The 23542-nt window shown below is 42.4% G+C and overlaps 1 protein-coding gene across 1 annotated transcript in view; it reads left to right on the top strand.

Moving 5' to 3' along the window:
• The first annotated feature begins 619 nt into the window (after positions 1 to 619).
• The window catches only part of AP1S3 (adaptor related protein complex 1 subunit sigma 3), a 54132-nt gene continuing 31209 nt past the window's right edge, over positions 620 to 23542 (top strand). The window contains exon 1 of the mRNA XM_070422240.1: positions 620 to 743. Coding sequence (XP_070278341.1) covers positions 741 to 743 — 3 coding nt within the window. The 5' untranslated portion in view covers positions 620 to 740. The remainder of the gene's footprint in view (positions 744 to 23542) is intronic.

The raw sequence follows: 23542 nt of genomic DNA, 5'->3' as shown, positions 1-23542 counted from the left end.
GCTGAGCCCCGCTTTAAAATCAGATAGAGAAGATCCAGGTACCAGGAGGCAACAGGTCCATGATGGAGAGGAAACGGACCCTGGCCGGAGAACTAGAAGTGTGGAAAGCAGCTCTCCTGAACTCACAGTAACTGTGGACCATCTTCAGGAGGCAAACTCACTCCATCATCTGGGGTTTAATTGTTAAATAATCCTCTCTCAGAGCCCTCTGGCGATGCCACACACCAGGAGTGGAAGCCATCAGGCATGTAGCAACAGAAAGCCAGGGATAAGGAGGCACTGAGATTTTTGAGAACTTTGAGGTTGCAGGCTGTTGCCGTCTATGATGGCCTCATGTAGGAAGGACCCATTGCCTTCTGGCTCCTGCTCACCTCTTGAACCTCCTCTCACTTGACTCCAACCACAGAGGCCTTGTTTGGGGTCGATTGAAAAGGACAGCGAACTCTTTTTTTCTGCCCAGGTGCATTGGAGGCACGCAGGTGAGTTGTCACCTGAGGCCGCCAGCGCGGCGCTGGGCGGGGCGAGGGGCGGGGAGGAGGGAGAGAAGGGGAGGAGGGGGAACTCGGGGAGCGGCAGGGGAGCCGGCGGGGAGGAGGAGTCTGCAAACTTTCAGTTCGAGGGCATTGTGGGAAGCAGCCCTGGTCCGAGGCAGATGCCTCACCTGTCAGCCGCGCCGGCTCCTGCACTTGGCTCTCGCCACTCGCCACTCGGCAGGCTGGGGCGGAGGCGGCCCGGTCACCATGGTGAGTGCCCGAGATCGGGGCGGCGCTGGCCCGGGAGTGAGCGCTCTCGCTCTCGAGAGGCACCTGCGGAGCCCGGCCCGCGCGCGTTCCGTGGGGGAGCTGCCGGGTCCCGCCGGGGTCCCCCGGCCCGTCGGTGCCTGTGGCCCAGCCGCCGGGACGGGACGGGCGCGCCGGGGCACCCGGGACCCCAGCCCGGGACCCTCGCGGCCACCTGGCGCCGCTGCTCCATTCATTCAACCAACGTTAGCTGAGCACTTAGGCTGTGCCCGGCGTGGTGCCAGGCGCTGGGGATATCGCGGAGGATCGGTGGAGACCTAGCTCTCTGGGGCTCAAGTTCTAAGCGGGAGGTGTGGCTGGAGGGAGGCGTGCAATCCACCAGTAACAACGAGAGTAAGCGCTCTGTCTTCGCAAACACCAGGAGATGGAGGGTGGAGAGGGCAGTCTGCGGGGTGGGCGTGCGGGAAAGGCCGCTGTGAGGAGGTGGTGACGTCTGAGGTCCTGGAGGAGCCCTGCGGCGGTGGGAGCAGGCGGAGGAAAGGCCACAGAGAAGAAACCCTGGCCAGATGAGGCCGGGCCTTATAAGCCGAGTTTGGTTTTTATTCCATCTGAGTGGGGGATCCTTGGGAGCATGTTAGCAGGAAAACGGACCTTATTTCTTCTATATATTTATTTTATATTATTTTATTTATTGATTAAGGTATTACATATGTGTCCTTATCCCCCCCTTGCCGCCCCCCACCCCCCACCCCCGCTCATGCCCTCACCCCCCTGGTGCCTGTGTCCATTGGTTGTGCTTATATGCATGCATACAAGTCCTTTGGTTGATCTCACCGCTTTACCCCCTACCTTCCCTCTGAGGAGGTTTGACGGTCTGATGGATGCTTCTCTGTCTCTGGATCTATTTTTGTTCATCAGTTTATGTTGTTCATTAAATTCATATTTCTAAAAGATCTTTTTGGTGGCTGGTGGAGGTTAGACGTGTGTATGTGTGTGTATGTGTGTCTATGTATGTGCATGTGTGTATGTGCGCGTGTATATGTGTGTCTGCATGTGTGCATATGTGCATGTACACATGCATGTGCGTGTGTGTGTATGTATGCATGTGTGTGTGTGTGTGTCTGTGTCTGTGTGAGTATCACAATGGAAACAGGGAGACCAGTTGCAGTGTTGCAGGGGACCGGTCCATGGATGCACTTGGGTGGGAGCGACAGCTTCAGGCACCTCTTGCTCTTGCCTTCCATCCAGGTAGCATTTTGAGAGCACAGTGGCCTGAGCTGCACCAGACCCACTTCATCAGGTGACCTCACTCCCCAAATCCCTGGAAAAGTGACCTGCAAGCCCCTGGTGCTCTCTGATCAGGTGGCCCGGACAGGAGGACCATGTGGGTTCAGACAGTTGATGGACAAGGAGAGAAGGGGAGAGCCGAGCCCCTGGACAGCAAGACCCTGGTGCCAGTTCCTAGGAGGGCTTTGGCTGCACAGACTAGAGGCATGTAGAGGCACCGTTGTTTGTTTGCTGAGGGTTCCTGGTAAATACATGTGATGCAAAAAGGAGGCTGTAAATAATGGAGCAGCTCTCTTGGCTTGCTCAGGTTTCCCAAGGAACAAGGTGACCGTGAGCAGCAGCCTGCCAGCATCATTTGCCTGATGGAGGGTGGAATGAGGCCGTGGAGTTGCTGAGCAGCTGAAGACAGCTTCCATCCCAGGGGCTGCAGCGGGGCCCATGCTCTAGCACCTGCTGTGGAGATTTAACTTTCTTGCTGGTGAAAATTGTGGTCAGTTGATCAGAAATGTGCAGTTTCCCTGGTTTTCCACCAGATCTTGCCCAACAGGAAATATTATTGTCTTGAGCACTTGTGATAGGCCAAGTGGCATGCACAACCCTTGCATTTATGATCTCGATCCTTGCAACAACCAGATGAGAGTAACTGTTGTGCTCTTTGCCTTTTACCTGGTTTGGCATGTTCTAGCAGCGTGTCCTTGGACAAGCCCTTGACCTCTCCATGCTAGTTTGCTCATGGAGACAATATTTGTTCTAAATTTGTAAGGCAGGGGTCCTTAGGAGTCCCTAAGATTTTTCAGAGGGTCACAAGGCCAAACTGTTTTCATGATAACACATGATATTATCTGCCCTATTCATGTTCATTCCCATGTGACTGCACATGAGTTCTATTGAAGCGAATATAACAGAATGACCTTGGGTAGTGCATCTATTGAATGCAGAAGCAGTTAGGAGAGTCCAAATGCCTCCTATTGAGCCAGAAATTATGGAGACTTGCTAAAAGGTAACAGTGCCACCCTTCTCACTATTTTTTTTTTTTTGCTTTGGAAAATATTGTTACTCTTCATAAAAAGTTATCTCTGTTAATGTGTAATAGCCTTATTATTATTTTTTTTTAAATGAGCCCAGCCGGCTGTGGTGGCTCAGTGGTTGAGTATTGACCTATGAACCAGGAGGTCACAGTTTGATTTCTGGTCAAAGCATATGCCAGAATTGCAGGCTCGATCCACGATTGTGCAGGAGGCAGTTGATTAATGATTCTCTCTCGTCTTTGATGTTTCTATCTCTCCCTTTCCCTTCCTCTCTGAAATCAATAAACATATATTTAAAAAATAAATGAACCAGTTAATTTCTAAACTTTTTCTCCACTTAAGTGTATAATATATGGCTACAACCTACATAAACAACAATTTGGGCCCCAGCCGTGGCTCAGTGGATAGAGCCTTGGCCTGCGGACCAAAGGGTCCCCGGTTCGATTCTGGTCAAGGGCCTATACCTTGGTTGTAGGCTCCTCCCCGGCAGGAGGTAACCAATTGATGTATTTCTCTCACATTGATATTCCTCTCTGTCTTTTCCTCTCTCTTCCACTCTCCCTAAAAATCAATGGAAAAATATCCTTGGGTGAGGATTAACAAAACAAAACAACACAAACAAAAAGCACAATTTGGGGGCTGTCTGTTTTTAAGAGTGTAAAGGCATCAGAGATAGGTTGTGTGAGTTAATGCAGATGAAAATGCATAGAGCAGCTTTGCCTACTATAAGTGTTCAGTGACCAAGGATGTCTCATCTAATTTTTCTGTCAAATGGTAGGGAAGAATCACTGGTCCTCCCTATTGCCCTGCAGCACTAGGCTTTTTTGCGAGGGCCATTTTGTAACCCCTGTCTGTTCCTGACTCTTGCCAGCTCTTACTCTAGGAAAACTGGCCAGTGCTTAGAGCATCCCACCTGGCATGTGCACACCGGAAAAGGTTCTGGATTCCACTGTGCGGGTGACCCAGGTTTCCAGCCCAGAGATTTCAGACCTCACGCATCTTGGAGCTGTGTTTGTATTTGAATCATACTGTATGAATCAGCTTTGTACTTCTGCACCCTGCCTTTGTTTTAGAAATCTCTGCCTTGGAAAACAATGCTAGGGTTATTGTGTTTCAGGGGCCAGGAGCTCGGTGCACGTACACATCTTACTGGGAAGAATTTGCTACTGAATGGTTAAAATGTTGATGGAAGGATTTTATTTTTAAATATATTTTTATTGATTTCAGAGAGGAAGGGAGTGGGAGAGAGAGATAGAAACATCAATGATGAGAGAGAATCATTGATCAGCTGCCTCCTGCACATCCCACACTGGGAATTGAGCCTGCAACCTGGGCATGTGACCTGACCGGGAATCGAACCATGACCTCTTGCTTCATAGGTTGATGCTCAACCACTGAGCCACACCGGCGGGGTGATGGAAGGATTTTTTAGTTTGTTTCTTTATTTTTCTCCCCTGTAAGAAGATAGCAGTGAAAATTTATAGGGTGAATTTTAAAAGGCTTTGGGGACACCATAAATAAAAATGCAAGCAGACTTTGCTTTATGCAGGCCACGTACTTCTGAAGAGTTGAAGTGACTTTTAAAACCATGCTGTGAACAAAACGGGAATTACCCATTGAAAGAAACTCAAATGGAAAGCCCTTTTGAAATATGAGTAATCATCTTCTTGTGTTGCAGATTCAGTTCTCATAATGTATGTTATTTATCTAAACTGAGATAGACGGTTGTTGAAATGTCAAAGATTTCTTGCTGTGATTTTAAGTCTTCTTTAGAGAGACCTTCCCAAGCTGAACTGTGAAGCCATTTCTTTTCCAGAATTCATGTTAGTTTAAAGCAACATGAGTGCACCCTTCTTCTAAATCAGCTAATTCCGTTTCCCGTGTTCATTGCTGTCTCTTTATGTTACATAGACATAGGAAAGGTGAAAAGGAATTGGGAGGGTGAGGGAGGAGAGCCCCAACTATGAACCTGTAAATCCTGCCATGTGCCCCCTCCCCACCCAGTATATTAATTTTATTGTCTGTGGCATAGTGAATTGTAATTAGGATGTAGTTATTTGGGCAGTTTAAATTCCAGTCTGAGGGTGAAGCAGTCTATTGCTGTAATGAGCTCTTTCCTCCCCTTGAGGCCCGGTCTGGGCTGCTGGCCAGCGGTTGGTGTGGGGGACAGGGGCTTTGGAATAGGGAGGGAAATGACCCTTTGTGGTGTTCAGTTGTCCCAAGAGGGTTCACCCACTTCCCTTCCCACAGATCTCCCAACAACACGAGGGAAACTTGTATTTGCCTCTTGCCAGGACTGTTACTTCTGAGTTCCTATTACTCGTTTTTATGACAAATACTGACAAGAACTTATGATTTTTATGTGGCATTTTACTAGCAACAGCTGGAAGGGAACGGTCAGCTGACTGCGTGTTTGCCACACTGTATCGTCAATGCTTGTCCTGTTGGGTCTCATGAATTATTTCATTATGGACAGAGAGAGGATAATAAAGTTATCCTTTCCCTTCTCACACACATTAAGAAAATCCCTTTAAGAGTCATGCATTTCTTGACATCTCCGTGAATCATTCCTTCACTTAAAAAAATCATTACAGTTCATTATAGTTGGCATACAATATTATACTAGTTTGAGGTGCACAACATAGAGATTTGACATTTTTATACCTTATGATGTGATCACCACAGTAGGTCTTGTAACCATGTGTCCCCATACAAAGTTACGATGTTATTGGCTACAGCTCCCATGCTGTACATTCCATCCCCGTGGCTTATTTATTTTATAACTGGAAGTTTGTACCTCTTATTCCCCTTCACCTTTTTCACCCACTCCCCACCCCCCTTTCTCTGGCAAGCATCTATTTGTTCTCTGTATCTATGAGTTTCAAACAAAACAGAACAGAAACAAACTCCTTCCACTTTTTTGTTGTTACTACATCCAGTTTGTCCCAGAGACCTGAGACCTCTCTGAGGTTACTCCTTCCCTGGGGCCTCTCCTTGCCCCTCACAGAGTCTCTTTTCCTGGTATATCTCAGTCTTCTCTGATGAAATTCTTTGTTCCCCCTGAAGTGTCCTAGTCATTTATTTACCCAGGAGAAACTCCCTAATCACCTTTTGAAGCCCCCAGACCCCAGATGTGATAGAATGTATGCAGAAATCAGAGGCAAATGCCCCTCAAATGCTCTGTGTTGTACTAACCTGTCTTGCCAGCATCCTGACTAGGAAAATACTTGTTGCATGGCTGCCAATAGCAGGATACAGTAATTTATACGCACATTGTTTAAGTTAGGGATGAAATGCCATTGACCCTTATGAGGAAGGTGGGCTTCAAAAAATCTCCCATAAAGCCCCAAGCCTGAAAACTTTCCCACAGATAGATCTGGGTGTGAGCTAGCTCTCTCTAAATAGTTTTTTAAAACTGCCTGGGGAGGAATAATACGATCACTCACTAGTTTCTCAGTGCGATGGGGCGTAGACTAAAGTACATTCAGTGAAGAATAAGAGCATCCAGGATTCTATTTTGAATGCCCTTTTTGAGCTTGTTTAGCAGGATTGTGGGGCTGATAAGAATTTATGGGTATGGGGTGAGGTCCAGTGGACACTAAAATACTCCCGAGCCTTCCTTCCATCTAGGCCTATGAGGAGGAGGCACTGAGGTCATAGTTTGCAAACTGAGGTGCTCATGCCCTTTTTATACTTATCCTTGCAGAGGGGGGACCTCAGAGGATGGACACTACTCATCCAGATCATTTTTAGATGAAAAAAATATTATTTTTTGCATTAAAACATGACTATATTTGGGTCCAAGATGTAAAATGCACATAAGCTTTAAAGATAAAAGCCTGATAAATAGCATGTTTATGGCTAGTTGCTCAAGGCTAACCCTCTACGTCTCCCAAGGCTACCTGCCTTTGCTGCTGTTAAAATTATTTGGGTAGAAAAATTTAAGACAGCGTTCTGAGGCGGGGTCAGAAAATTTTTTCTGTCAAGGGCTGGATTGTAAATGTTTTAGATTTTGTGGGCTCTGTAGTTTCTGTCACCATTAACTCTTCTACTGTAGAGTGAAAGAAACCATGGACAAGGTGTGAATGAGTGTGGATACATTTTAATAAAACTTTATTTACCAAAACAAGGGAGGGCCAGAATTGGCCTATAGGCTGTAGTTTGTTGACCCATGTTCTAAGGCAACTTCCATGGTAAGTGTATTAGACAAGCGCATCAGACACACTGGCAGTGTTCCAGGCATGACTGGCTACATGATTGGTGGGACCCAGTGCAAAATGAAAATGTAGGGTCCCTTGTTCAGAGTTTACTGAGAATTTTCAGATGGTGACAGCAGTAATCTGAAAAAAAAGATCATTATAGTTAATTATAGTTGGCATGCAATATTTTGCTAGTTTTTAGGTGCACAACAAGTGTGGTGCCCTTTGAACCCAGGCATCCGGTGTCCACAGAAACCAGCCCTGCATCGGGGCCCCAGAGATTGTGCTGGATAAGCCAGAAGTTTCCTACTCTCCTGGAACCCCCATTCTCGGTGGGAAGTTCTGTAAACTTTCTAAATATTTTGTATCAAGCACACAGCAAAGGAAAGCTTGGCTAAGTCCTCATCTTTTTGGAAAGCTTGGCTAAGTCCTCATCTTTTTGGAAATTGCCACCATTTCTGAGATGGGTGGTGTGGGGACCTAGTTGAGGCATGTAGATCAGGGAGCAATTCTGGCTAACTCAGGTCCTGACACCTCCAACCCTTCTTGGCCTGAGGGGTGTCAGGGCTGGGGAGGGGCTCAGATGGCTCAGCCTTTGCAGGGTCATTTCCTGGACCAGTTCCGATTGAACACAGCGTTCAGGAGCATCTGCCGCAGTTAGTTTCAGATTAATGCTTCTGCCACAGGCATGCCTTTCTCCATGTCCCCATGGAGCCCTGGGCGCAGGACACCATGGCTTCCCAGCCCCTCTCATGTCTGCCCTATTCATCCAAGTATGGCGTAACTTGTCAGCGTAGATCCTGCACATTCTTCCCCTATTTGTGTAAAATAAACATACAGATACCCCTATATATAAACTGAAAGCTTCCAGAAGGATATGCAAGAGACAGTGATTGTCTCTGGAAAGGGCTCTAAGCATCCGGTGTGCAAGATTTTTATTGTCGGTCCTATTATTAGATGCTTCAGTGTTTTCTATTTTAATGTAATACCTTTTTTAAAATTTATTTTTTATTGTTGACAGTATTAAAGATGTCCCCCATTACCACCCCCCTTTGACCCTTTCCACCCAGCCCCCCACCATGCCTCACCCCAGGCCTTTACCATACTGTTTGAGTCCATGGGCTATGCATATATGCATATAAATTCTTTGATGAATCTCTTCCCACTCCCTTCACCTCCCTTCCCCTGAGAGCTGTTAGTCTGTTTCATGAATCCATGTTTCTGGATTTATTTTGTTCCTCAGTTTATCTTACCTTTTAAATGATATAAAAATGACTTTATAAATATGTTGTTTTTATTGCTTCTCCAGCAAAACTCTGTTTTGTTTTTCTCTGTGTTTTATAACTTCTTAAGCTTGGGTGTGTTTGGAATTGGGATGGTAGCAGAAGGAGTCCCCTTAAAATACACACACACACACACACACACACACACACACAATTTTTTTTTCCTCTTTCTTTCTCACTAACTTGGGCTTGGGCTCTTGGCTAGAGTTCAGAACTTCTAATTGTATTTTACTTTCATATGAGAACTGAGAATAGCTGGGAAGCGGGGATGTGAGCCAACTCACTCACTTCAGTGACTCTGAAACTTTTGGTAACAGGTAAAATAATATTTCTAGTTGCTTCACAGGACTGAGCCATTCAAGTACAGATGTGTTTGTCAGGTCATCCGGGGTGGGCCTCTCCACGTTTAGTGCGCAGCTGAACATTCCAGCAAAATTGAGAAGCCACATACTAAAAAAAGTCGGGAAGGACCTGGCAAATCTGGTATCAGATCCAGATTATCACTGAATTGTTCTGCACCCAATTTCAGTGTCTGCTGCTTTTCCTCATTTTCCTTGAAAAAAAGGGAAAAAAAATCAGGTTTCATCCTGCAGCTGAAGCTATAAGAGGACTGAAAAAAAATGTTTCTTCAATGAGAAGTGTGAGAATCTCATCAGGTGACTGAACATTCTGTCAGAAGAGGCCTCTCTGTCATGTGACACACGGAGCATTTCACACAGGTTTTCACGAAGCCTTGGCTTGCTCGCATCTAGAAGATGTGGGACCAGGTGTGACGTGGCAGGGAGTGGGGAGGTGGTGCGGTGGACACCCCTGGCCCTGTGTGTAAGGTGCGTGACCTGGACACGTGGCTCCTCCCTCTCCTCATCAGGCCTACTTCCTGGGGTCACCTGAGGATTGAATGAGAGAATCCAGTTCAAGCCTTTTGCACGGGGGGGCCTGGAATTCATTCCATAAATGATAGCTAGGCTATATTTTAAAGAAATAGGAAAAAGCTAATAAACCACTTAAAAATTGGTGCATATGACTTATTTTCCGCCCCCCCCCCCCCCAGGAATTCATTTGAACAGATAAAATAAAGACACAAAGTATCATAGACTGCATATATTGGGGAGGTGGGAGAAGGTAAGGGTTATCCTAACATCCCATTTTTTCTAAATGTGATTCAAAACTCCATGTGGGCATAGAACGTTTTTCTTTTATTCCTTAAATAAGCACGTACCCTCAATTTCTTTACTAAGAAGTCAGTTCCTCAATTCTAAGTGTGCTGTGTATGAATTCTACCTTTCAGAGTCCATTTGGCCTCATGGTTTTAATACCTGAAGAATTCAAATGATGTAGTCTACATCAGCAAGCTTTGGGAGGCTTGACTCTATACCAAGGCAACCTGAACTTAGAAAGAGTACATGGGTGTGCCACCTCGCACCCCTTAACACATTTTGCTCATAGCTGTAGGTATCGCTATCAAGGCACGAAGGCCCTGGCATCTAGTTTTTCTCGAGTGCTGGATTGGCTGCAGTAGGAAGAAAATGAAAGTTCTTAATAAACATCTCAGTGGTCATTACCATGCAGGGTGCTGAGTTCAGCATATTTAAGCATATTTAGCCTATTTAAGCACAGCCTCTGGAACAATTTTTCCTGATCACACACACACACAATTCACATTAAGATCAAATAAGCATCACTGTGAAATATGAATAGGGTCCCAAGTTATTAATGTTTCATTCAGCTTCAAAGTCATATTGAAAATTGCCTGGAACTTTTGCCTCCTTTTCCGGTATCTTTAATTTCCTTGAAAGATTTGAAACAGAACCAAAGGCCAGTCTGCCTCTCAAAAGACTCGAGGAGAAAAATCTAATTAGAGGCATATTTTCTACTAGACAAAATTAACCAACTAAGAAGTATCCTTGATATAATCTAAGTTGATTACTCTGTCCAGAGGAAATGATAAGTGGAGGAACAGTACGTGAATCACTCTTCAGGCTGTTTTTTTTTTTTTTTCTTCTTCCCCACTTGTTAATCCTCATGTTCTTAACTGTGGAGGTTATCAGAAAAGAAAACCCCGCAAGCCTGAGGTCTGTTTCCTGATTACAAGAAGTGGTGCTGTTGGGAAGAAATTTCTCACATGCATAGCAAACCTAGCCGGGTGCGGGGGTGGGAATTAAGCTCTGAAGCGTGTTGTTTGGATTACAGAATTGCTTCAGGGACTCTGTGGAGGAGGCCATGGGAGGGCTCCGGAGGGACGGGCATGGGGCTGAGCCCCGAAGGGCAGGCCGCCCTGCCTTCAGCTTTTCAGAAAAGAGTGTGGGTGTGTATGTATGCATGTGTGAGGGGGAAGGATTGATATGTAGACTATAAAGAAAGGTGATTTCAAGGAAATGTAGATCTCGAAAAAGAGAGCCTGCTGAGTCTACCACAAGGAGCAGGCCACCTTCTCCTCTAACCCTGCCTTCCTGTCAATCCCATTGCGGGATGATTCCTCCAGCATATTCGGGCAATGGCATTTCTCACAGGTGGACTCTAGGAACTAAAAAGAAAAACCTTTAAAAATGTTAGAGTTACAACATAAATATTAGTACCATCCTTATGCATTTGGGGAAATGAGTCAAAAGTAGTTGGAGCATTGTCCAAAGTCAGGAGGAACCTCCCTTCCCTCCACCACAGGGTTTCAGAGGTGACTTGTTTGCTTAGCCACGGGGCAGTTTTGCTGAAGTTGCAGGTGTACGTGTGTGTGTGTGTGTGTGTGTGTGTGTGCATTTTGTCTCTGAGTGGGTTAGTTCCCTTGTGCTTTTCTGAAAAACCATCTGCTACCCTGTATGCCTGTTTGCCCTGAGCTTTCTTCCTCCAACACTAACGTCTGTTCTGAGAGGGGAAGCTTCTTTGAATAGCAGCTTAAGGCAAACGTCGCTAGAAAGACAGATGAGCACGATGCTTGGAAGGATTGCTGTACTGGAAGGTGAGAGGATCCAGGTCCTTCACCCAGTGATGCTCATAGCTGTGACCTTCACAAGGTCACCCAACATCCTAGCACATGCTCTCAGCTGTCACACTAGGAGAGCTTGGGCCTAAGATATAATCTTAAACATTCTTTCTGGCTCTCATACCCTGTTATCAGCAATAAGAAAATCATAAGCCTCTTCAATCCTAATATAGATTAGTATCAGAATGAGAAGCAGGGCTGGCCTGGGGCTGAATGGTTGATCTGCGTGTCCTCGTGTTACTGTTGATCAAGAGCTGGGCTCATCCTAGATGTAGCTTGCAGGTGGGGCTCTTGTGTCCGAAGCTGGCATGAAGGGACAATGGCCACACCAGTGGAAAGTGCATGTAACTATGTATGGAGCCTTGCATTGCTCACCCACCTATTTGTGTGTCTAGGCACGGACTGGATTGAGTGAAGTTTGGCTTCAATCAGGTTCAGTGCAGAGGCAGCGCAGCATTATAATTCTGCTGTGGGTACACATTTACTAAATGCCTACTGTGTTCTGCACCCAGAATGGAGATTATTAAGAGACATAGAGGAAACAAAAATGATTATGCTTCTGATCCCACAGGGAGGAAAACTTATATAAATGGAGCAGCTGGTATTCTACCCTCCACTGTGGGTTTCTTTCACGAATGTTGAAAACAAAAATGCGGTCAAGAAAGGTTAGGGTACACGAGGAGTGTGAATTTTGAGAGAGGTTCTCAAAATGTTACAGACTTGGTTTGGTGAGGAGCCTGTTTCACACATGGGCGAGGAAGAAGGGGCTGGGAAGTGAGATGGGTCTGCAAGCGGATTAGCATGGCTGCATATGGGACTGAATTTGGAAAAAACTCTCTCTCTCTCTCTCTCTCTCTCTCTCTCTCTCTCTCTCTCTCTTTCACACACACACACACACACACACACACACACACACACACTCCCCATCAGGAAAGTCTGGTATTTTTGTTTTCTGTTCAGTCATCATTTCATAGATACGGACTATGAGCATTGTGGCAGACCTACTGGGACAAACATCTAAAATAAAACTCTATTTTGTTGCTTTTTTTCCAGATAATAGGAGCACACTGCACATGTATAGATTGGATTGACTTGAAGTTTCAGAGTGAAATGTAGTTTTATGTTAATTTTTTATTATATCACATAAGTTGAACAATCACACTCATATCTCAGAAAAACTTGAACCTATCATTGCTTCTGGTCATTTTTTATACTTTTTTAATTGAGATGAGCCTATTGATCCTGAGCTTAGGACAATATCAAATTGCTGTAAAATGTCCTTCTTTTTTTTTGAGATGTAATTGACATATAACAATATATTACTTTCAGATATACAGCATAATGATTCAATATATGGGTATATATAGTGACATGAGCACCACAGTAAGTCTAGTTAACATCCATGGTCATTTTCTAAGAAAAGTCAGGCAATAAATATTTATTTGTTAAGCAGCTTAACATCATTGCCTATGTTAACGCAAGAAAAAAACACATTCAAACCTGTAAAGATTTTTTGTGAGTTTATATAAACCAAACTGTTGATAATTATCTCAACATATTGGGATAATGCTCCAGAGAATGGCAGTTTTTTACCTTGTCTTATACATTACAATCAAAGGAGGGGACGTAAGTGGGTTACATGAAATTTATTGGTGATAGATTAGGGAGGTGGGAGAAATCAAAGTGGGGAAACCTCTGGGATTGGAAAAAAAGTAAAATGTAGACACATACTTCTTTTACTTAGCTAGGTACAGGGTAGTTAATAGTCAACAATTAAACATAACAATAACAATGGTCTCTACAGGGTGGTGCCTCTGCTTTGAGGGGTCCAGAAAAAGGGAAATTACTTTAACATTCCAATGATATGTTATCGTAGATGCAAAAAGACAATAGGCTCAGTTAAGGTAAGGACTGACCGTTGTCAGGGAAGATACCTGCTTAGGAGTGACTACTCACCATAAACTGCTTTTAGTTAAGGTTTTAATTTCAGACCATCTTTTGTGGTTACTTTAGGTCTTTGAGTTTACAAAACTGCCATGCAGGCCTTCCCTGACCTAGTCAGGTTAGCATGTGGTCTTTTTTTCCATCCACAGCCGTTAAAATTCAAACCATTAAGCTTATTTAAGAATCAAACATTTTAAAACTTAATGGACAGAATGCAAAAACTTCAACCAAGACTTCTATGTAAAGCATAAGGAAAAGGCATTTATCCTGTCTCAGTTGCAAGACAAGTAATTTTCAATCTGAGAAAAAAACAACAACCACCTTTCTAAAAGTGACTTTCTTTGAAATCATGGGCTTGTCTGATTAACTGATGTGTATCCATATTTATTAGTAAAATCAATATCAAAAGTGCCTCACATCATAATAGAAAGTAATTTTTGGAGCAGAGCAACTAGCTTAGCAAACATGTGCTGATAAAATTTGCATTGTTGCAATCTCTGCTCCCCATAAGTCAGCAGCAGGGCCAACTCATCGATACTTTAAAGACCACATTAAATCTTTCTAACAAGAGCTACATTAAGACTTTAAAAAAACCCCAACACCTTCTAAACCCCATTTTCCTGAGTTCCTTTTTAGAAGTAGTGAATATAATTGTATTTTATTAGTAAGAGTTCAAAGGACAGAATATTTAAGATAACTACCTTTGCATAATCATTATATTTTTAGCAAGTATTTACAACATGAGTGCTCTATAATATACTTCCAATTTACAGTTATATTCTGTACTAGAATCTTAACTGTGGAAGCTAAAAATTTTGGACTTTGATCAAAAGTGATAAAAAAAAGAAGACACAGCATTCTTTTTTTTTTTTTTGTTAACTGTGAAATAAGATAATCACAAACAGAGTAGGACTTCCTTTTCTTTACAAAGCATCTTTTCTTATTTCCTAGTTTTCTTGAGAAATCATTAACCAGAACATCTTGGGGTGGTATTTTTTTTGTAGCATCTTCAAAAGATGTATAATTAAATACCAGCATTACTGGCAACTGCCATAAGTGTTTATGGGTGCCAATGACTGTAGTTTATTCTGTAGCTACACATTGCTACAATTAGGTTAGATTTCTGAATTTTTAAAATAACAATTTAAAATGTTGGGCATGGGAAAGAGGTGAGAAAATAGAGTGCTTTTCTTACATTGCCTGTTTTTCTGTGGGGTGATGTAAAGAATGGTTATTTCCAGCAAAAGTGACCCCAAACTGTCTGTTCCATTCTCCCTTACAAAATTCATACTATTTTCCAGATCTAATGAAAGAAGAAACAAATGTTCAAGATTGAAGACATTAAGTTCATCTTCAGCCCCGTCTGCACGTGGCTGATTGCTCTGTACTGGGTGTGGTCTGGGGCTGGCTCCCTGTGTGACTTCTGTATAGGGAGCTGGAGGCCACCAGGTGGAGAACAGATGCCCTCTTGGCAATGCATGTTTATTTCACTGCCCGCCCTTACTCCCATAACATTTTAACTGTAGAAAAAGGCCCGTGAAGGAATCATATAATGAGATTTGCAGGAGGCCAGGTTCCCTATCAAGTATTTAGCCCTGGAGTTACTTTAATGGAAATTAGATTAGTATCAAACTATTTTTCCATAACTGAACCTTAAATCCATGACAGTTAAATAATGTCACCTCCAAAGAAGCAGATGATTCTTATAGTTTTCTGGGACATAAAACCCCTTTGGGAATCTGCTAAGTGTTCTGGATCTTCTCCTTAAAGCAATGCTCATGAATCCAAATTTTGGCATATACTTTCTGGAAGTCTACTGACATCCCCTTTCCCTTCCAGATTATCCTAGACTTGAGCATTTCTTGTAAAGCTGTAGAATCCTACCTGAATTCAATACCTACCCCTGCCACCAATAGCTTGCTAACACTGGGAAAGTCTTCTAAATGTCAACAACATATTTTTTTTTTATTCAGTATCGGTACATCACCTAGGTATGTGGGGTAAACAATATAATGCATGTAAATGTGCTCAACATTGTGCCTGTCATGCAGAAGGTCATTTTTATTGATAAATATAATTGTCATGTGGAATATCATGTTCAGATTAGTTGAGCAGCAGATTTGAGTCTTCCTGGAGGAAAGTCTCCCGGAGAGGTTAGGTGATGATCAGAAGATTTCTTGGGAGAGCTTAGGACCAGAGTTAGTGAGAGTTAGTGGGCCAACGATAGTGCCTTTACAGTTTGCTAACTCATTGCTGTTGCATCTACCTCCACGTCAGGTAAACAGTTAACAGTAGATACTCTTAGAAGCAGGTAAGACACCTTTTCCCTCTAGAGATGTGTTCACAAATTCTTTCAAATTGTCTTTTATTTTCAAGGACTCTAAACAACCCCTTTTGTTAATAGCAATTTCCTCAGACAGGCCACTGTAGGGTAGATCCTGGAGCCATTTTCTGGTTGTCATTGTAGCCATATCATACTGTGACCATGCCATGGTTATGTTGCTTCGACCACGTCTTCTACAGAGGGCTAATGTCACTGCCTATGGACTTTTTAAATTTCCAAGGTATAGGGATTACCTGTAGTCTTTTATGAGCAATCAATAGTATTGTTGACTCTATGTGTCTATTTATCACAGATTTAAAAAGTTTGAGTAGTGTAACCAGCAGTTACACTGTGTGCATATGAAGACTGCCTTTGATTGGTGGGAAGGACTGATGCATGGATGTTGGGAAGACCTCAGGTTGTAGAGTCAGACAGATCTGTGTTGGAATCCCTCTCAGCCATTTCCTAGCCTTTGAGCTTAGTCACTGTCATGGGTGTTCTGGGACATCTTCATGGCCTCATATGAACATCAACTATTTGTTCCTTGCCGATGGTTATTATGATTATGATGCTACTCTTAGCAATATTGTGTCTTCATGACCTGGAACACTGGCTTTGCTCAAAAAGGGCCATCTGATCTCTTGATTTGTTTTTGACAAGTGACCAGCTGAAGTAGTTTTTTTCAAATGTGTGGGAATGGAAGAAAAAATCACCCACTATTTTTCATAGATGTTTATTGTTGAATATATTATATTACATTGCATTCCTAATTTAACCAATGAACCTAACTGATGACAAAATTCATTCTGGTAGTTCTATGTGTTCTATAGAATGTGGAGTAATGTATACAGAAGAATGATTTATGTGCTTGGATTATGCTGCGGAATTTAAAGCATTAGTTTTCTTAGGAAACTAGGACCCATCGTGCATTTTAGGTTGGTTAGTACCACAGTCCACAGGCATCTAAGGTTGTTTTATATACTTAGGAGGGACAATGATTATTATCTGAGAGTTGGGTCAGACCCTAAGGAATCATTACTTGGGTCTGTAAAGAATTAATTAACACAGTCTCTCTGCTTTCCTTGGATTGCATCCAAAATCAACCCTGGGTGGTAATTCTCAGAATTAGCTCCTCCAAACTCTTCCTCCCAAAGGAAATGTGTCACAAACACTGAGCCCATGACTAAAACTTACCAAGCAAGAAGAACCAATGGCAGTCCTTAGTTTCATAGTTAAAGATACTGTAAGGTTTTCCAGTGAGGTTTATAGAACATTGATATTTACTTTTAGAATCAATGGTATTGTTTTACTAACTCTGTCCACCCTAAAACTAAAGTAAAAAACTAAATCTCATTTATTTAAAGTAAATATTGGGTTTTTGTTATTACTGTCAGCCTGAGATCTCCTGTACAGTCTTGGAATGCTTGCATTTTGCTTTGGTCAAAAGACAAGCATATTTGAGATCCAGATCTCCTCCTGACTCAGCAGCTTACCAGCCATGCATCTGTGGGCAGGGCCTTTTCCTCTAGAACTGACTTTTCATTAAATCATATCATATCCACAATTCTCTTCAGTTTTAGCATTCGGCAAAGTGTCTTGTCTATTATATTGGTAATTTCAAGGTACACACATATTTAAAACATAGCTCTCCACTTTAGATCCATATAGCTCTTTTCCAAATTCTAAACCAAAAAACACCCACGACTGATTTTCAGTGATATACAGGAAACCCAGTGGACTAGTTAATAGCCCAGACTTGGGAAGAGTCCTGGTCAAAGATGTAAAGGCATCTTGATGTTAGAAGGTGTTCTATTACATCATTCTCAGTATTGTTTAGAGAAGCATTATTGTGAAAAGTTCTGTTAAGCCCTTGGTGCTGACGGGACCAGTTATTAACTCATTCTGGAGTTCTGCAGCTGGTGGACACTGCCGCTGTCCTGCCACTCAAATGGCATCTGGAAAAATCATAAAGGAAACATCAAGAGATGGATGGTGAGAAAGGCTTGGGTTCTCATTCTGAACCTATTGGTTTAAAAATGAAAACAAGTTTTTCCAGGAAAAAAACAGTGACATGGCGAACCCTGATGGATGGCATTAAGGAAACTCTTAAATTTTGTACTTACCTAAAGTTTCAGGTGTCCTTAGAAACTTGTTTTCTGCTTATGATTCCATGGTAATTCTCCTAATTCAGGTGCATACTAGACCAACAGCCCAGTCTCCTTGGTTGTCAAAATTATTCCCTTAGATTGTTATATTATTTATTGTTTATTGTCTCGATCTCATTTTCTGGGAGGAGATAATGTTGAATGCATTGGAATAACAGATATTTGGTAGCCAGTTGAAGTTAAATGTTTAGTGCTTGTGGCAATTACATCATGATTGTTAGTCTTATCAGTAAATGGACTCAGGGAGATTTTCGTTGACTATGCTATGTGATGAGTCATTGCATTTCTTTTACTATAACATTTATAGAAAAATTCATTGTGTTCTCATGTTGCTTTTAGTGTGTTGTTTTAGACTTATCCACCAAAAATTGACACCAAATATACTTGTATGCTGAGAGTATATCAACAATTCTCAGAAGAGATTAATTTATCTTCTCTTCTGCATGCAAAGTTCTGCCATTAAAATGTGAGGCAATGATGGATTTAGACATAATTTGAAACCATAACATTATTCTAAACATTAATCTTCTCGATTCTCACAGTTCTATTGTAAGTTAACTAAATAATTACATTTTACACATTACATTTTCTTTTTTGTATTATGAAACTGCCATGGAGTAAATGACTGCTTCATCTTCACACAAGTGCTGATTTTCCATAGTAATTCATTTGCCATGAATTGAGTGAGGGCCTCCTATATGTCAGTTGGTGTTCTGGAAGCTTGGGATACATCAATGAACAGAAGGGAAAATCATTGCCCTTAGGAACCATACATTGTAGAATGTGGAATAATGACAATAAAATAAAAAATTCATAAAATAGTAAGTCATAAATACTGTGAAAGATAATAGAGTGGGTCAGAGGATGAGGAGTGTTGGGGAAGGGTGGTGATGGTGGTCCATGTTATATATGGTGGTCAGGGTAGGCCTTACTGGGAGGTAGATTTGTGAACAGACTTGATGGCGGTGAGGGAGGAAACCATACAGATATCTTGGGAAGAGAGTGCTGAGTGGAGGGCACAGCTGGTGCAAAAGCCCTTGGGTAGGCTGTGCCAGTGGGGCTGGGATAGGGTGAGTGAGGGGAAGAATAGATGATGATGTCAGAGTTAGGGAGGAGTACTTTGAGTGGGGCCTTGTAGGTCATGGTAAGGACTTGACTCTTCCTTGGGGAGGTTTTGAGCAGGGAATGACCTGCTCTGACATACAGTAAATCTGATTGCCTTATTAAGAACAATGCTAATAGAACAATGGATGAGGTAATTGTTACGGTTTTCCTAATGCATTCTCCTAAAAACTTCACCAATCTGTCAAAAAACTTTTTTAAAATATATTTTTATTGATTTCAGAGAGGAAGGGAGGGGAAGAGAGAGATAGAAACATCAATGATGAGATAGAATTATTGATTGGCTGCCTCCTGCACACCCCCTACTAGTGATGGGGCATGTGCCCTTGACCAGAATCAAACCCAGGACCCTTTAGTCTGCAGGCTGATGCTCTATCTACTGGGCCAAACCAGCTAGGGCCAACCTGTCAAAATGTAGGGAAAATGAAATGAAATTAAATTTCTAAGGAGATTTATTTGCATTGTTTTCTAGTGCACTAGTCTAGTACGTTCAGGTTGATTTGCCATCACAGTATCAAAATGTAGGGATTGTTTAGATTTGCCTTAATGAAAAGATGAATCATTTAAAATTAGAAATTCTATCTTTTTCAGCTTTTGGATGTAAAATAATAATTAATAATAATAATAATAATCCCCCCTTTTGTGTAGCATTAGATTAAATTCCTGTTAATTAGAAGGGGGCTACACAGGGCAGAGCAGAGGCAGTACTTCCATCCAGGCTCCCAGGCCCTCAGGGGTAGTGCTGGCTCCCAGCTGCCAGGGACACCATCAGAGCGAGCTGGGTTCTCAGAATCCTTGCAGTTCAGTCCAACTGTGGCTCCTCCTGTGTTCTGGGGTCTTACTTTGCCATTTGGAAGAATTTATGTTAACTATTTTTCACTTCTGATTAAGAAAATGCTTACAAATACTGGGCTATTTCTTGAACTGATCCCAATATCAATAAAGCTGCATTTTCTTGGGCGGGGTGCATTGGGATATGGGGAGGGGGTGTTTGGCAGAGTCCCTGTTCCAGCATCCCTAGTAATGGCTCTGCCTCTAGCTGTCCAGCATAAGTTCTGAAAAAACATTATAACTCAATCATATATACTACCTTGGTAACCAGAAAGCCCAGTTTTTCCCTTCCTGTGTTAGAGTGTTCTCTATTGCCTTAGCAATCTTTACAATTTATAAAATTATAATAATACATAATTATTATAGAAAATTTGGGGGGAAAAACAGAAATGTAAATAAAGAGAAAAATAAGTCTCCTGAAGCCATGCCTTGAGAGAACCATTGCAGTGTTGTTTATACTATTACTTTTTTCTTCTAATATTATAAAAAAGTGAACATGAGCAATATCTCAAATGATTGGGGCTCAAAAAAGAATGTTTACAATCTTTTTTTTAAAAAAAAATACATTTTATTGATTTTTTACAGAGAGGAAGGGAGAGGGATTGGGAGCAAGAAACATCGATCAGCTGCCTCCTGCACGCCCCCTACTGGGAATGTGCCCACAGCCAAGGTACATGCCCTTGACTGGAATCGAACCTGGAACCCTTGAGTCCGCAGGCCGATGCTCTATCCACTGAGCCAAACAGGTTAGGGCAAGAATGTTTACAATCTTAATCACGTACATATAAAGAATTTACATATATTCCTGCATTGGCTGATGTGTTCAGTGGTTAGAGTGTAGGCCCAAGCACTGAAGGTCATAGGTTTTTTTTCCCAGTAAAGGGAACATACCTGGGTTTCGGTTTGCTCCCCACCCCTAGTCTGGGTGAGGGCCAGAGGCAACCAGTCGATGTCTATCTCTCACCTCTCTCTCTCTCTCTCTCTCTCTCTCTCTCTCTCTCTCTCCCTGTCCACTTTCTCTGAAAAAGACAATGGGAAAAAAAATATCCTCAGGTGAGGATTAACACACAAAAAGAATTTACATATATTCTAAATATAAATTCTTAAAGTATAAAGTTACCTTCTAAAAGTAAGAAGAATAAAAGGGAGAATCTAAAATTATGTAAAATTGTATATAGCAAAAATGATATAAAGCAGAGCTAAATGACATAAAATAATTTCAAAATAATCAGGTAAATTATATAAAAGACATAACTGAAATGATATAAAAATAATCTTTTCTTCATATCAAACACTGAGATGTGACCATGAATTTCACAGGCATGCATTTCACATTTACTGGCGTGAATACCGGGAGGGGTTTGGCAGTAACAATAATGAAAGCCTGTGGTCATTTGCTCAGTTGGAACCTGTCTGGTTTCTTTTTAACTTGGCAGGCATGCTGCTACAGAGTTATGCAGTTTTTCTAATGTTTGTGTTTAAGTCTGTCCTTATTTTTATTTTTCTAAAAGTTGAAAGCTTCACATTCTATCTCTCTCTCTCCTCTTTGTAATTTGGAAAACCTTTACTTAGTACAGTTCCAACTTTTCTGTAACATTTGTGATTCTGTACTTGAGCAATAAATGTTGTTAGAAATAGAGGTTTCTGGTATAGTTAGACTAGTGAAGGCCCAGAAAGTATTCAAGTTTAACCTCAAAATCATTATTTGCAAAAGCCCTGACAAAAATTATAACTAAATTATGTATACTACTTGGGTAAAATGAATAAACCAGAAGACGGGGAGTGGGGTGTGAAACCTCAACTCACTGAAACCTCAAAGCAAAACAGTTGCAGATCAGCATGTGGGAAACCAAAACACATTTTTGCAGAAGTATAAGAAGTTAGATATAGCTCTGAACCACAATGAGGCATTAGCATATATCTGTTCATTTAGAATGGTATTGGATACACATCTGAAGTATCTGATTAATCATTTACCTTGCAGAATACATTCCGAGACTAAATTATTTTGTTTTGACATCAGAAGTTTAGCATGGTAAAGACTTTCTGCTACAATCTTCAGAAATATCTCTGGAAGTTGTCCATAAATACATATTAAAGAAGTAGCAGTCACTATTTCCTTCCTAAACCCACCAACAGGTTTCCAAGGCCCCTATTCCACACTGGCTTTTCTTTCTTTCTTTTTAAAAAAAATATATTTTATTGTTTTTTTTACAGAGAGGAAGGGAGAGGGATAGAGAGCCAGAAACATTGATGAGAGAGAAACATCAATCAGCTGCCTCCTGCACACTCCCTACTGGGTATGTGCCCGCAACCAAGGTATATGCCCTTGACCGGAATTGAACCTGGGACCCTTGAGTCCGCAGGCCGACTGTCTATCCATTGAGCCAAACCGGTTAGGGCCCACGCTGGCCTTTCTGGGTTGAGCCATTCAGGGGCATGTTCTTTCTGAACTTGTTTCTCTCTGAATGTTTTCTCACAGGTTCTTTCCACTTGACTAAAAGTATTTACAGATGAATTTCAAGCACATATAATTTCAGCAGATAGTTTAAGGTGGATTTCAACTAATTAGAACTGGGCTTCTCATTTCATACAGCACTGTTGCAAAGTTAAGTCTTTTCTCAAGATTTCATATTCAAGATGGGCATACCAACACAATATGCAGATTCACCATTAATATCCTTACTTTCAAAACTCCCCTTCCTCTCATTTGATTAAGAAGATCTTGGTCTTTTTTATTCTCCCATAATCAGTGACCTGGAAAACTGGAAGACAGAAAATGATGGCCTTGGCAGAGCTGGCCTGTCCCCTTGAGGGTGCATTGTGAGGTTAATTAGCTGTTACACTGCCACGTTGGCAGCATGGCTCTGCAGGAGGATCTGTGATGTGTGCCCAGCCACTGCTGATGGCTGTCTTGTCATGTCAGAGCCATGGGAGGGACTTAAATTTAAGAGTGTGAACCCAGGCATCAATAGGGAAGTTCTCCATGTTTAGCTCTACCTGACTGTGATCACAACTTATTATTATCCTATATAATAAAAGCCTAATAAGTTAAGTGTCTGGTCGACCAGTCGGTCGTTCAACCAATCAAAGTGTAATATGCTAATGACATGCTAAGGCTGCTCAACCACTTGCTATGATGTGCATTGACCACCAGGGGGAAGACATTCTGATTGGTAGGTTAGCTTGCTGCTGGGGTCCAGCCAATGGGAACTGAGCAAGATGGGCCAGACACGCCCCCCTTCCGCAGTCCCTCCTTGGCTGGCTAACCTCCCGAGTCCCTCCACAGCCTGATCATGCACCGGTGGGGTCCCTCGGCCTGGCCTGCACCCTTTTGCAATCCAGAACCCCTTGGGGGATGTCGGAGAGCCGGTTTTGGCCCGATCCTGCAGGCCAGGCCGAGGGACCCCACTGGTGCACGAATTCGTGCACCGGGCCTCTAGTTATTATTAAAGGACCATTGTTCATCCTCTGGGAAAGAGAGATGCAGTGCAGGGTGGAACATAATTCAATGTTCTACTGAAGTTCGAATAAGGACATCCTTGCACCCCACATTTGTGCTCTTCACTCCGCCTTGCACAGGTCAGGGAAATTGTACTCATTCTCTTTTGGAGCCGATGCTTCCATCTTCCTGGTTCTTCTC

The sequence above is a fragment of the Myotis yumanensis genome, unplaced genomic scaffold, assembly GCF_028538775.1.
Source record: "Myotis yumanensis isolate MYYU_CA2020_CCGP unplaced genomic scaffold, mMyoYum1.0.hap1 SCAF_8, whole genome shotgun sequence".
In the NCBI taxonomy this organism is placed as follows: Eukaryota; Metazoa; Chordata; class Mammalia; order Chiroptera; family Vespertilionidae; genus Myotis; species Myotis yumanensis.
The sequence above is the reverse complement of the archived record's forward strand: the minus strand, read 5'-3'. Positions and strand labels throughout refer to the sequence as shown.